The sequence below is a fragment of the Grammomys surdaster genome, unplaced genomic scaffold (assembly GCF_004785775.1).
Source record: "Grammomys surdaster isolate TR1022 unplaced genomic scaffold, NIH_TR_1.0 125793, whole genome shotgun sequence".
Classification (NCBI taxonomy): domain Eukaryota; kingdom Metazoa; phylum Chordata; class Mammalia; order Rodentia; family Muridae; genus Grammomys; species Grammomys surdaster.
The window spans coordinates 321,970-336,887 of record NW_021620624.1 but is presented as its reverse complement, the minus strand read 5'-3'; the positions used below and the strand labels follow the sequence as shown (position 1 = coordinate 336,887).

At 41.4% G+C, this 14,918-nt stretch overlaps 1 protein-coding gene across 1 annotated transcript; it reads right to left on the bottom strand.

The window, feature by feature from the left end:
- Positions 1 to 8,222: 8,222 nt before the first annotated feature.
- On the bottom strand, positions 8,223 to 13,820 carry Fgl2 (fibrinogen like 2). Its single transcript, XM_028789187.1, has 2 exons — positions 13,238 to 13,820; positions 8,223 to 11,355 (listed from the first exon to the last, which is right to left on the bottom strand). The coding sequence occupies exons 1-2, from the start codon at positions 13,818 to 13,820 to the stop codon at positions 10,649 to 10,651; spliced, it is 1,290 nt and encodes a 429-aa protein (XP_028645020.1). The 3' UTR covers positions 8,223 to 10,648.
- Between the last annotated feature and the right edge of the window lie 1,098 nt (positions 13,821 to 14,918).

Genomic DNA, 14,918 nt, shown 5'->3' with positions numbered 1-14,918 from the left:
GGCCAGCCCCCCCTCCCTCTCTCTCTCTCACACATACTCATACACACACACACACACGCACGCACACACACACAGACATACACACAAGATAATGTATTAATAGAAAATTTGATGTATGGAAAGGCCAGCTAATCAGGAGATGAGCACCACGATCACCACAGACATATTTTACTGCTCACAGTTTCTAAGAGGATGACATCATGTCATAAGTTTGGGTAGAGTATGAGCAGAGTATGAGAGTAAGTCAGGAGGCAGACAGAAAGAATAGACTGGGAAAGAAACATTACCGTGGCTTCTGAACTAAGGAGCAGGCAAGACAGGGTGAGTAGACTTTTAGGAACAGCCAGTTTGAATAATCTCCATGGGTTCTGGGGTGTTATGTGCAGGCCCTGGTTGTCTAGTGTCTGGCTCTGAGGTGCTTGGAGCAAGCAGGGAGGGTGTAGACTCTGTATTAGTCAGGGTGCATTTGGAATGTGTGTCCGGGGAGGAGATGGGGGTCAAAGGAAGGATGAAATGAGAGAAGGAGGAAGCTAGGTGACTCAGGCATATCATGGTTATCAGGTTGTACAAAATGAGATGTGGCCACCTCATGCAAGCCAGGCAGATACAGTGCATCAGCTTCTTTCTAGTAGAAACTAGACACGTGGTTAAATGTGGAGGCACATTTATGCTTCATTCTGTATGTGTGTGTCTTTTCTTAACATTCTACTGCCCATTGGTTGACTTGAATTTTTCTTATAAATCCATAGGAATTCTTTGTATTTATACAGTATGAAGGCCATTGTGTACAGTGTATGTTCTTTTAGTTTATTGAATAATTGTTTTTAGCTTGCTCCTGGTTGTTTATTCCCTGTGTGGAAATTCATCTTTAAATGTGCTTGGATCAATCAATTGTTTCTTTGCAGCTCTGGGATTTTGTTACACTTTGAAAGACCTTTGTTACTCCAAGGCTATATATTTGTTTCCTGTGTTTTCTCATGATGCCGTGAAGATCTGAGTCATATTTTAACCTTTGCTCCATCTGGTATAGTTAGTGTGATGGTGAACAGGAAAACAACTAGCTTAGAACCGCATTATCTACTGTATCCATTATCTGCTGTACCGAAGTACTGTTCATATTCCTGCCCACATGAACCAAATGGAGGCAAACAGGGACACCTGGGGAGGGTCCACATATGAATGGGAGGGCCCAAGAATTACCTGATATTAATCCTCAGAGTCAGAAGACAGTGTTGCTACCTGTAATGGGAACAACTAAGCACGGGCAGGCTTTGAATAGCTTAAATAAATCTTAATAATTTGATGGGGAAAGATCAGTTGGTGATGATATGATTGGACAAACTAGTTCTTCGATGCAGCTCTGTGTGCTAGCTGTTAGGTAGTGTTTAAGCTCTCTGGGCCTTGATTTAGATTACTGATACATTGTTCCTTCTTCACAGCTGCCTCACTGCTTACTGCCGAGGCCCCCATCATTTTTGGATTCTTTTGTTTTTGTTTTTTTTCTCTCCTCTTCCCTAGAATTCATACATAGACACTCTCTGTATTCACATCACCAACCCAGCCCCCTCCATCACCATCAGCCCCCCCATCACCATCAGCCCCTTGTCCTCCATCACTATCAGCACACCCCTTTCCCCTTCCACTCTCTCCGCTGGGACCACTGGGGAAAACCTTGTACAGGCTACAATGTGTGTGAATTGCATACAACTCAACATCTTCCCTCATCAGCCTTGATACACAGCAGGGTGTGGAGGAAATGCAGATTCACCTGCAGAAAGCCTTGAGAAGCCTTGTGCTAAGGTGTCCCCTCAGGCAAAGAAGGCATGAGTTCCATGGCTCATTCTGTGCAAAACTCCCTAAAATTCCTCATCAGCACAGGTGTCTCTCCACATCCCCCTCAGACCTGTTTGAGGAGCTCCAGATGCTGCCTTTCTCCCCGCCCTCAGGCTGAGCCTTGTTTTCTATCTCCACTCTTCCCCTTGATGTCTTTGTTGCAGACTCTTCCCACCTAGCATCCCCGAGGTCCTTTCCAGGTCCAGGCATAGACGTGAGGAACTGACAGGCAACAGGAGGAGGTTGTAAGTAGTTGAAACTTCCCTTGCTTGATCATTAAGATTGCCACTTCCTTGTCCCCAATAGTCAAATCCATCAGCAACCCGGTCTTGCTGTTCCTTCTGTTCCTGCACCTTTCCAGAACATACTTGCTGCAGCCAAACTTGTTCCTATTTGCCTACACTGCTCTGGATTTTCTCCTCCACTCTGGTGCCTTTGCTCATCTCCTCTTGTACTAAAAATGCGCCTGCACAGTACTTCATTTTTCAAGGCCAGCTGGGGTCCTGTTTTTTTTCTCAAAGTATCTCACTTCCAAACCGAGCCTGAACTCAGCTCCTTCTGTAACCTCGGCCCTGCTATGCTGCCTTGTCTCCTGCCCACTTATCTTTCCTGTTCTTAAAGCTAATCTGAAGTGGCTTCAGGAAACCGAGAGTGCAGGAAGCAATGTTCCTTGCACACTCCACCTGTTTTGTGTATGACTGTGATGGGAATCTGAGGAGCGACTACACATGATCATCACTTTGAAAGCAAATGAAAAATGGAGAGACTTTTTCCATCTCCGAATGCAGTTTCAGTATGAAGGCAACAACCTAAGTTCTTAGTGATTTAAATCTTCAGTTAGAACCATCACACAGCTATCCTATTTTACTTCACCAGCCAACCCAACCCCTCAAGGGAAATGTGATAGAGAAGGAGTGGCTGTCAAATATTTTTCTTTCACTGAAATTAAATCTCCCCATATCTAGAAAAACTGAGCTCTTCCAGTTGGTACAGGCTACAGCTCTTCTCAACTTCTCTAACCCTGCTTGTTTTGACACCCCTCACATGTCTGTAGAGGTATGAGGCCATTGCAGACAGGTTAAGAACCTCTATCCAAGGTCAGCATGTTAAACACCAACCTGTATTCAGAATGAAGGTTCTGTTCAACCTGCATAGATCCTCACATTGACTGGGTCCCTCTGGTGGGTTTCTAATAGTTGGGTTAACAGGGACTTAAAAACTGTCCAAATGTCTGGAGCTATGGCTCATCAGTTAAGAGCACTGCCTGCTCTTCTAGAGGAGGTGGGTACAGTTCCCTGCACCCATGTGTAGGCTCTCAACCCTCTGTAACTCCAGTCCTAGCAAATACAACACCCTCTGACAGCTCCAGCGCACGGTACCGAGCTTGGGCATAGGTCTGGGGGAATTAAAGAAATACTCAGACTCGGGTCATCCGTTGTGAGAGAATGCCAAAATGTTTACTGAGCAGATTTAATATATATATACCAAGTCAGGGAAGGAAAAATATGAATTCAGGAAAAAAACAGGAACTCAACTGGGGGGCAATAGGATGTCAAGTATAAATTCCCTTCCTGGGGCACCATGTATTGGTCAGGATGTGAAAAAGCAGGAACTCAACTTGGGGGGCAATAGGATGTCAAGTGTAAATTCCCTTCCTGGGGCACCATGCCTTAGTCAGGATGTTTTGATCTTAGAGGAGCCGCAGAATGTTACTTAGTAGACAGCAGCACACAGAAAGTCTCAGCCAGGGAATAGCAGCCCTTCGGGGTCCTACAACCCTTTGCTGGCCTCCAAGAGCACTACATGCATGATACACACACACACACACCCCATACACACACACACACACACACACACACACACACACATTCAAGCAGAGCCTCATACACATCAAATGCAAATAAATGAAACCTCAAAAAAAATTAAACATTTCCTCAAATAGGATAGAAAATTTTTGAAAAGAAATCCTCACCAATCCCATTGATTTTCCGGTGATCTGCTTTATAAAGCTTTTTTTCTTTAGCAGATGAAAATAAGAACTTTGGCATTTGCATGAGAAGTCTTTCAGCTTTCAGATAGCTTGCAAAGTGCTTTGTATTTGAGCAGGATGTGTCTACAGTGAATCCTGCCATGTAACCATGGAGGAAGCAGTGTTTGGACAGCGTGAGGATTTGTTTGCCTTTTCTGTCAGTGCTGTCATAAATTTGACTTAGCCTCAGCAAGACAGTATTTAACCACTAGGTTAAGTAGGGTTATTAACACCCTTGAAAATATGTTGATTTAAAAATATCTCTTGTCTAAAACATTATATAATAGTTTTGATAAGATATAAATAATTTTAGCTCAGACAAGATGTAATTTAAAGTTGTTTTCCTTTTTCTAAGATTTAAAACAAGGTCAGAGGAGGAATGGTACTGAGGGTTACTACATGATCCTTTCCATAGAAAATTAGACACTTCATAAGAAATTCACCAGGAATGTCAGGAAAGCTAAAATGGATGATGGCCCGAAAATGATTCACAGTTGGAAGGTAACATCCTTTCCAGGGAAGAGTGTCTATGTGTGTGTGTCTCTATGTGTGTGTGTGTGTGTGTGTGTGTGTGTGTGTGTGTGTGTGACAGAGAGAGAGAGTTTGTGTGTGTGAGAGTCTGTGTGTGTTGTATGTGTGAGAGTGTTTGTGAGAGAGTGTGTGTTTTTGTGTATGTGTTTGAGAGAGTGAATGAGTTTGTGTGTGTGTTGTGTGTGAGTCTGTGTGAGTATGGGTTATATTCATGAGAGTGTGTGAGCATGTGTGTGTGTGTGTGTGTGTGTGTGTGTGTGTATAGCACTGTCTCCTAGAGCAGCATTCACCACAGCAAACAGAACATACTGGCAGTGCCCTGGGAGAGTGTCCAGTACAGGTTTTGTGAAATGTCAGTTGGATTCATTCATTGTCATCACCATTGCGGTGTTAGTTCTATGGAAGGGGCTAGGAAGTTGATTTTAGGCTGCCCTTCTCATGGAAAATGTTTATAAAGCACTTGTGAAATAGTTCAATATCACTCATATCTTTAAAATGGAGAAAGGAAATAAAACCAGGATCAGTTAAACTATTTATAATCATAACCAAATTGTACCCTAATGATACTAAATAGTTTGGAAAACTTGAAAGTATGTTGTTAACAAATTTGGAGGCCTTTTCCCTGTGACTCAGTTCTTGCTTCTTTTACTATATACATATGTGTACGCACACACGTACACATTCACATGTATTCTGCATGGCAACACTCTCTTAGGACAAAATATGTACAGAAAGGACAAAATCTGAGCCTATGAGAGATCATTGCCTCCTTCTCTAGTGGTACATGATTTTGTAAGTCAAAATTAGTATTTTCCAGAATTCTGTTGTGAAACCCACTCATATATTATATTCATAGTTTTCCCCTCCCTCTCCATTCATAGTTTACTCCCAGTCCCTCTTCCTAACCTCCCTTCTCCTCCTCTGTTTCCCTTCAGAAAAGGGCAAACTTCCTAGGGGTATCAATCAAGCATGGTGTAGCAAGTTGCAAGACTAGGCACCTCCCCTCATATTAAGACTGGACAAGGCAACCCCATAGGAGGAAATGGGTCCCAAAAGTAGAAAAAGGAATCAGAGACAGCACCCCCACCTGCCCCCACTGACAGGAGTCTCACAAGAAGACCAAGCTACACAACTCTAATATATATGCTGAGGACCTAGGTAAGACCCATACATGCTCCCTGATTGTTGGTTCAGTCTCTGTGAGCCCCTATGAGCCTTGGTTAGTTGATTCCGTGGGTTGTTCTCTCGTGGTGTCCTTGACCCCTCTGGCTCCTATAATCCTTCTCTCCTTCTACAGGATTTCTTGAGCTCTACCTAATGTTTGGCTGTGGGTCTCTGTATCTGTTTCTATCAGAGGCTAGATGAAGCCTCTCTGTTGGTGATTATGGTAGGCTCCAGTCAACAAATATAACAGAGTATCATGAGGACTCATTTCATTGATTTTTTTTTTTTTTTTTTTTTGCCAGTTGCATTTGGCTCTGTCTTAGTTAGGGTTTTACTGCTGTGAACAGATACCATGACCAAGGAAAGTCTTATAAAGGAAAACATTTAATTGGGGCTGGCTTACAGGTTCAGAGGTTCAGTCCAGTATCGAGGTGGGGGTATGGCAGTATCTAGGCAGGCATGGTGCAGGCAGATCTGAGAGTTCTACATCTTCATCTGAAAGCTGCTAGTGGAAGACTGACCTCCAGGCAGCTAAGGTGAGGGCCTTAAGCCCACACCCACAGTGACACACCTACTCCAACAAGGCCACACCTCCTAATAGTGCCACTTCCTGGGTCAAGCATATAGAAACTATCACAGGCTCTATCCTCGGTCTTTGACTCATCCAGTGTCAAGTATGGACTTCCTCCCATGGTATGGGTCTTAAGCTGGACCGGTCATTGGTTGGCCACTCTCACAAGTTCTGCATCACCTTGACCCCAGCATATCTTTCCATTGCACTAGGTTTCTACCTCACCCCAGAATGCTCGCCATTCCTATTGTCTTTCCCAGTTCAAAATTAGTATTTTGTAGAATTCCATGGTGAAACATCAAACTCATTTTTAAGACACACTGTGAATACCATATGATATTAAGGCATACAGCAAGACTCACAAGAAAGCACTTTATCTGGCATGAGAAGCAAATCCAAAACTAAGATCATCTGGAACATGTATGCAGTTGGTCCAGTGGGAGTAAAATTCTGCTCTCTAATGGAGACACTTACCTGAGACCTCCTGGTTACTCCTTACTTCCAGCCTCTCTGTGAGGTGAGTTGGTCCAGGCTCCTGCAGAAAAGTTTGTGTTTCATGTCTACTTATTGACAAGTTTATCTTTTCTGGTCCCAGGGGTTTGTTATATCTATGATGAGCAGTTCTCAAATGTATTTCTAAACCCTAGGTTTAGGGCACCCTAGGTGCCCTCCCAAACTCCAAACTAAAGCCAAATGGCAGTCTCCACTTGCAGGTATTTGAAGTCCGTGTTCTAAGCTTCTGATTCCAGCCCTCACTCTACTCCACTTCCTGCACACTCCTCAGACAGATTCCCTCTGTAGATTATGTACTACCTCAGTCAGCTCCATCTTTCAGAGTTATTCAGTCTAAGATACTGTGGTTTGCTGGAACACCTCTATTTGTTTTTTACTATCTACAAGTGACTTTGGTGATCAAATCTTGTGAGCTCTACCTCAAAACAGATGGACCTCACTGTGAACGATAAAGTATGCACTTTTGTCATCTTTTTCCAGGATTACTGTAAGCACCATCATCCTGGGAGAACCCTGTATCCACAGCAAGACAGCCATCTTTTTCTAACTGGAGAAGATGATGGCCTTTCTCTGTAGACAGTTGGTCTCCTATATGCTCAGAATGAGCAGCATCCTCGTGTACAAGGCCTAGGGTGCCTAAGCGCTATGGCCCTACCCTCTGCTCAACTGCAGACCTTAATGCTTTCAGCTTGTCTTACTGTCTTGACCCCAGCTGACTAGACTCTACTTTTCACACAAGGGTCCCTTTGCTGACTCTCAAATGTGCCAGCTGCTCTCCCAACTCTAAACTTTGATGTTTCTTGCTCCCTTGGCTTGGAACTTGCTTTCCTCAGGTATTCTCTCAGGTTTCTACTCGTTTGTTTTGTTTACAGATCTGTATTATGTCGTCATCACAGAGCGGTCTCCCTTCCAAACCCTGTATTCATTAGCTCCACCTCCTCTTATTCTCTCACACTTGCCTGCTTCTATGTCATGAAAGTTTCTCCTGGTTTAAAGTCAGAGAGCAGGGTCTATCTGTGCTGGTCAGAGGTGTGCCTCCATCTTCCCAGAAGGCTTTCAGGAACACAGTACAAGTGTCTGCTAAATGAATTAAGGCAAACTACACACACACACACACACACACACACACACACACACACACACACACTTCCTATCTCTGTAAGTATTTGGGTTTTAAGACATTTCTGATTTCTCAGCTTTATTAACGTAAGCTGCTTTTGAACGTCGGTTTATTTTAATTAGGTAGGCCAACTATTAGAGCCAAACATTTCTCTTTGAGTTTGAATAAATAATTTTTGGTGTGCTAAAACCAATCAGTAACATTAATGATGGAAAAGAAGAGGCAGAGTTAAATGGCACAAAGGGAAACTGAAAATGCTGTCTGAGGGTGTGTCAACAGCAATCTCAAAGGAAATAGATGTTGGCGTTCCTCTGTTTGATCTGTTTCCTTTTAAAGAAATCATACTCAGTGTTTTTAAAGACTCAGGGATATTATCTAGATTAGGTAAATACAATTTAACTTTTCAGATAATAGTAGATATATAAATATCATTTTACAAACACTATTTTCACATCGAAGGATAGATATGAAGATTAAATCTTTTATTTTACAAGGCTTTAAAGAAACATGAAACATAGCCTTAATTATACATCAATGAAAAGAAATCTTAAACAAGAGTTTATTGTAATTGCATATGTCCATTCTGTCTTGAAAACTTTTTGAGGGGTGAGGGGCAGCTGTTGGAAATCCAGGACCAGCCAATACTGTGTCTCCAATGCTTCCTGTGCTTTGCACACACAAGCTCTATCTGTCACACAGCTGAATACGTTCGCTGCATTATTACTTTTCAGAAGTATGGCTTTCTCATTCAGTGAGAGGTGACCCAACCAGATTCCTAAGAAACTAGCTCCACTCAGCATTTTAAAGGATAATAATGTCCAGCAATAAAGTGATAATTAAGATCAACCCTAGCCACCCAAATGAAACCAAGACTCTAAAAATACATATTTGCAAAGAGTGTACATTTATGAGTATTGGCATATATTAGTACATCTTTAAGGCTAAGGACTATTTCAGTAAACAGGTTAAAGATTATCAAAGTCTACAATATATTTTTAAACGAGTGACATAAAGTGATTCCAAAAATAAATTTCTGTGTTAAAGAATTCATTAGAAAAACATCATAAGAGTATAATAGAAAACATTTGGATTATTAGAGTATTTACATGGATTCCTTGTTATTCTGAAAAAGATACACTAAAGATGAATGCATAGTTTTTTTGCTATAATAAATCCATTTTCATGACAGAAATGTCATTAGACTTACATGGTTACATATTATAAACAGGATTTAAAACACATAAATTGTATAATCGCAATATCTTCTTAGTCTTTTTAAAAAGCAAAATAAGATAAAATTAGTTATTGACACTTACATTTAATATTTTACCAAGTAGGTAAACAGCCTTTGAAATCTATATTTTACATTTTGGTCATTTGATTCAGCATGCATTTACCTTACTCTGGCAATTTAATTATATTACCAATAGCTTAGTTTTCATTGTATTTACCTGAAAGCTTCATGTTGCACGTTTTAAAAATACTTTGCTCTTTTAAAAGTTTTTTTAACAGTGCTTACATATTTGAAAATTTAAGTACTCAAGTCAGTAACTGCCTTCCCTAATTATATTTAAAGAATAACTGAAGTGGAATCTTTGTACATATATTTTGAAAGCTTGGTTAGTATATGAGAAACTACACCAAAACTTAAAGATCAAAGTTATTGCTTAAACACTGCACACTGTACAGTCAGCTACTACATATCACTAACTGCACGCAGTACTTCAAATTCTACTCAAGAGCATTTTTAAATGTGCAGCTGGATATTTCTCTCTGAAGTGATCCCTCTTCACAATAATAAAATTAAACTGCCTCCAAAGCTTTTTAATACCACCCTTGGCATTCCGCAATTAGGGAATTCCAGGTATTTACATTCGGCTAAAATTGTGTGTGTGTGTGTGTGTGTATTTGTATATAATTGTATGTATATATTTTTTCTTCGAATTTCTGAGAATGAAATAAACAATTGACTACTTAAGATTAAAATATATGATTTGAACTATTTCAAAATCCATCATAATAAATAAATTTATTCTAGGAAAATCTGCTTCCTAGGAAGTTGATTCCTTAACAATAGTACTGCTTTGGGTATAGGATTGGCTTTCAAAGTATAAATAAATGTTTTTTTTCTTACCATTCCTTTCCCCAAGGAAGCCTTACAGTAGTCTAGCACCTTACATTACAAACTATTGTGCACAGAAAGCAGAGAGGGGTTAAAGCAGCTTTTGTATCAGGGTCTAAGAGGCTATAAATAGTAAGTGAATTACCGCTAAACCAAAGTCTTCAGGGAAACATTATTTTCCAATTTGGAGAGGGAAAAGACATATATTATGCTACCACATTTTACAGGTATTTTAATGCCATATTTTGCATTAGATGAATAAATTTAGCTATACATATATCCCTGCCCCCCATCCCCACACTTCTTTTTGAGAATTAAAATGCTTTAAGTTCTTCTTGGACCAAAGAAAATACTACAGTTCTTGGCTACAGATACACAAGTAAGTGTACCCTAAAAAGACTGTTACACTTTCAAATGTGTATGTTTAGCCCTAGTGAAAATAAAACTTGTGTGTATAGAATTTAGCTTGCTGAATAATTTAGGTTTTTATTATAAAAAAATAATAAAAATAGTAGGAAACTTTTCAACTAATAAAATTAAAAGTTTTGCAATTATAATGTATAATTGTCAATATTTCCAGTGCCTTCAAGCATTCTTCATATAACAGCAATAAAGGAGTCTTTTTAGATATTTTCAGCTTTATTTTAAAAGCTGTAAAGTGTTTAGCTATAGGAAAGGAATATAAACCGAGGCATATGATAAAGAACTGAAGGAATGCACTGTCCTCTTAGATAGTGAGTGCCCAGAGAGATGAACACTAGCAATTTATGGCTTAAAATTCTTGGGTCTAATCATCATCTTGGCCTGCTTGAAGGAGGACTTGTAGCCACCAGGCTGTGCCTGGCTTATACCAGGCCAGGTGCCCCAGAAAATCCCATTGCGGACACCTTTGTATTTCTGGTGATAATATTTGCCATTTAAGTTTGCAGAGAGACATGCATCAAACCACCAGCCTGAGCTGTAATAGAGCCCACAGTTCCCAGAGGGGTACCGGTCATTGTCTCTGTCTGGGGTGGTGAAAAACCTCAGGTCATGGTTGTAGTGTCTACTGAACCGTAAGGCATCTCCCGCTGTGCCATTATAGTTACCAATGTGCAATCGGTATTTGAGAAATTCATTAGCCACATAAAACTGATCGTACAAAGCATAAAGTGTGAGACCATTGAAGTCTTTGAGATCTATTCTCAAAATCATTTCCTTACTCTTGGTCAGAAGATGAATTTTATCATTGCCCAGCCAAAATTCTCGTTCAAGGTTTCCAAAGCCGGCTTTGTAGTCTTTCCATTCTCTGGTGAAGTTAGTGCTGCCGTCAAGGCGAGCCTGCAGCACCGTCCAGCCTCCACCCATGGTCTCCATGTCGCAGTAGACCTCGAAGCTGCTGTTCCTATGATCAGGCGTAACTCTGTAGGTTCCACTGCTTCTCCTTCCTATCACGTAGTAGTCAGAACAATCTTTGTATATTAGATGTTGAACTGGAAGAGGGAAGAATGAAAAACACAAAAGCATTGTTTTTTTAGTCAAAGCTATGTATCTCAAGGATTCTCAGACTCAAAAAGCAATTGGGCAATTTGCTTGCTGGTGATAGTGGAACCTGGCGATGATGCACTCACCTGAACCTGGTTAACAGATGGTAACTAAGGCCTCAGAACCAACTGGCGTTATCAAGTATACAGGACTGCCTTGGATGACAATCATGGTTACAACACTAACAGCAAACAGTAGTAAGAATAAGTGTATGCAAGGTTTCAGAAACTTTGCCAAACACTGTGACAGTTTTCGTTGAACCCACACAGCAACCTTATGACGTGGGTATCACGGCCAGTTTGCTTATACAGTTATTTAGTCTCCCAGAAGGTCAGGGACTTTCCTCACAGCAACTAAGTGTTAAGTGACAGAGCTGGGACATAATGTCACATCTGCCTGACAGAGCTTTGCTCTCATAACCGTTATAGTCCTCTGTCTTAAAGGTGAGATGAGTCCAAGTCTCCTAGGATACGATCAGCAATTGTTACAGCAATCGTTACAGAAAGTGTTACATATGTTCCAAATGTCAACCTTCAGGGAACAGCATTGTTCTGAAACTCACTCTCATTTCACCTGAGAATGATATAAAGCCATTCCAGTTTTAAAAGGTGGGGGAAAGTGGCATTCCCCAATAATATACTAGTGTTATCCTGAATTTATTATCCAGGAAGGTATGGCCAGCCAATATTTCACAGTTTGGTTTCTAGAAGAAGAGTTATAATTATGCTCAGTACAATCATTTGGTAGTTTTGTAGAGATTAGAGATCAACTATTTGTTCCCAGTTAATTTTAATAAAATTTGAGTCAGGTAAAAAAAAGTTTAATAGATACCTGTGAGACACAAAAATATGTTTGCATGTATTTAGAACTCTGGAGAGTCTTAAACTTTTAGGAGAAAAGTATTTTTGTGTCATTAAAAGTTACATGCAGTGTCATTTAATATACACCTTGTGATGCCTCTTAAACATGAATGTCTACCTTAGTCATTAGTGATAGCATTCTATGACATGATGACTTACTGTCTCTAGAGATTCCAAATGGAAGTTATCTCTACTATATCCCATCAACCTCACAGTCAGCATGAACACAGATAGTAACACAGAGGTGACCTTCTAGGGTGTGGCAACCCACCCACAAAGGTCCTAGGAATCTAGAAATCAGGGAAAACAATGTCATGGGCACAGAAGGCCATTAGGTCTGTGACCTTAAGTAGTGTTAATGTTAATCTATTGGGATGGTGAGTATGGATGTACCACTAAGTCTCAACCCAAAGTTCTACACACACACACACACACACACACACACACACACACACACAGAGAGAGAGAGAGAGAGAGAGAGAGAGAGAGAGAGAGAGAGAGAGAAAGATGTGCTTTTATTCCATGTATAAAATCTAGATATTTGAGAATCTAGCACAGCAGATTGTTTGTGTAAGCCTTATAGAGCCCGTGAGCTGCTCTAAGGGGCTATCAGACACCCAAGACCTGATTCTCTGGGACCTAAGTAAGCATAGCCAAGCACCTTGCGGTATCTATCCTGTGTTCAAATGCAATAGCCCGGGAGGAATCTGCTTCTGCTCCTCTGTTGGTCGGCCTAGCAGAGAAGGTCTAGAGACTGCAAGTGGCCTCTAATGTGTACAACTAATGGAATTTTTATAGTTAGATCTTTTATACCATTTCTATTGTCTCATTTGAGAAAATACTTGTTTCTCCTGCCATAGCGTAACAGGTGAAAGTCTGACTAACTTATACTCCCTCAGGTTAATGTTTATAATCACTATCTGGCTATACAGCTTTCGTGAGCAAACTGTAAGAACCTTATTACACCTACCTGGCTGTGGCTGGACGTGTTCTTGGCTGGGGCACTTGGAACACTTGCCATCCAAACTGTTGACAACAAAGGTTAGATTTGCAACTTTGTTGTCCACGTAGTTCTCGATGCTGTTCCTATTTACCAGATGGAGCGTCTCCAGGCGCCCCTGCAGCCCCTGGATCTCATCCTTCGCATTCTTCAGCTCCAAAGACAGCTTGTTCACCTGACTCTCCAGTTCCTGGACTCGATTGTCCTCGGCTGTCTCTGCTCCATTCCAGCCGGACTCTCGATGGTCGTCAGCCTGTAACTTGCAGTCTTGGCAGGATTTCTTTAGACTTTCCACGGCTTCCTTGAGGGTCTGCACTTCTTTGAGCACCTCCTCCATAGTGCCGAACTGCCGCGGGAGCTGGAGGGTCAGCGTGGGCAGGGTGAGCTGGAAGGGGCACTGGTTCCCCTCGCACCTCCCGCTGCCCTCCAACCTCGCAGGGCAGGCAGCCTGGGCGCTCGCATCCCCCAGCCCTTCAGTCAGGTTGTGCTCCTCCACTGCTCGGCAGGCAGCGAGGACCGTGGAGCTCAGCCACAGCCAGACAGGAAGCCTCATCCTTGCAGTGCCGCAGCCCAGCCCGACCTGGGGCTTTAATAGCCACGCCGCCTGACTCAGGCGTTTCGTGTTCCCAGAAAAGGGCGGGTGCATGTGCATCACAGTCTCAGAAGCCACACAGGAGAGGGTCCTAAGCAAGTGCAGCCAGCCAAACACTGTCAATTCTTGACAGTCAAAACTATGCACAATAGAATGCCTGCCGTGGATGTCACACATTGTATTTAAGATTCACCGGCTTGGTTTTTAATAAGGCACAAGGAAAGTCTTTTGTTTAAAAAACAGTTGTAATACCAATGCTCAAAATATACCATATTATATATTTAGTTTACTAGCGGGGAAAGAATTTAAATGTCTAAATGTCTATGAGCTTCTTCTCACTAAATGTCACTAAAATGGAAACAATTCTGTTTCCTCTCTAGTTGAGGGACCCTGTTTTCTTTTTGAAGGCTAGACTTTGTGTGAATTCTTAAGTGCTTAAAATTGCTCCTAATCAGAACAAAGGGTGCTCTTTAAATGGACTCTGTGTCTCTCTGTTTCTCTCATCTGTTTGTAAAAGGGAAGAGAACTGAGAGAGGAAAATAGCGCTGTTTTCTCCTGACTGCGCAGGATATGCAGTTATCAGCGTTAAAGCACTTGGCCGTTGGTGGCTCCTATGTCACAGCCGATGGCTGTCTTTTCCTGTCACTCAGCCCAGGAGCTGGGGGAGGAAGACTACTTCTCAAGTTCACTGTGCATACTGACCTCATAAGATTTCTTATTAAAAAGGGGTTTATTACTTAAAAAATGATTTCATCATTACTGACACAGAAAAACCCAAATTCTTTATCTGTACCAGTTAAGGCACTCTGTAATCTATCTCTTATTAATTTATACTGGGTCTCAAGTAGCTCAGGCTGGTCTTGAACTCCTGATCTTCCTGCTTCTCCTTCCTAAACGCAGAGATCACAGGTGTGCACCACAACATCCAGTTCTCATATTTATATCTCTAATCAGATTTCTCAAGACTTTTCTCTACGGCATCTTAATTCTAACTAAACTACTCTCTTCAAATTCTCCGAACAGGCAGGCACACACTCTATGTCAGAGAAGTCTAGGATG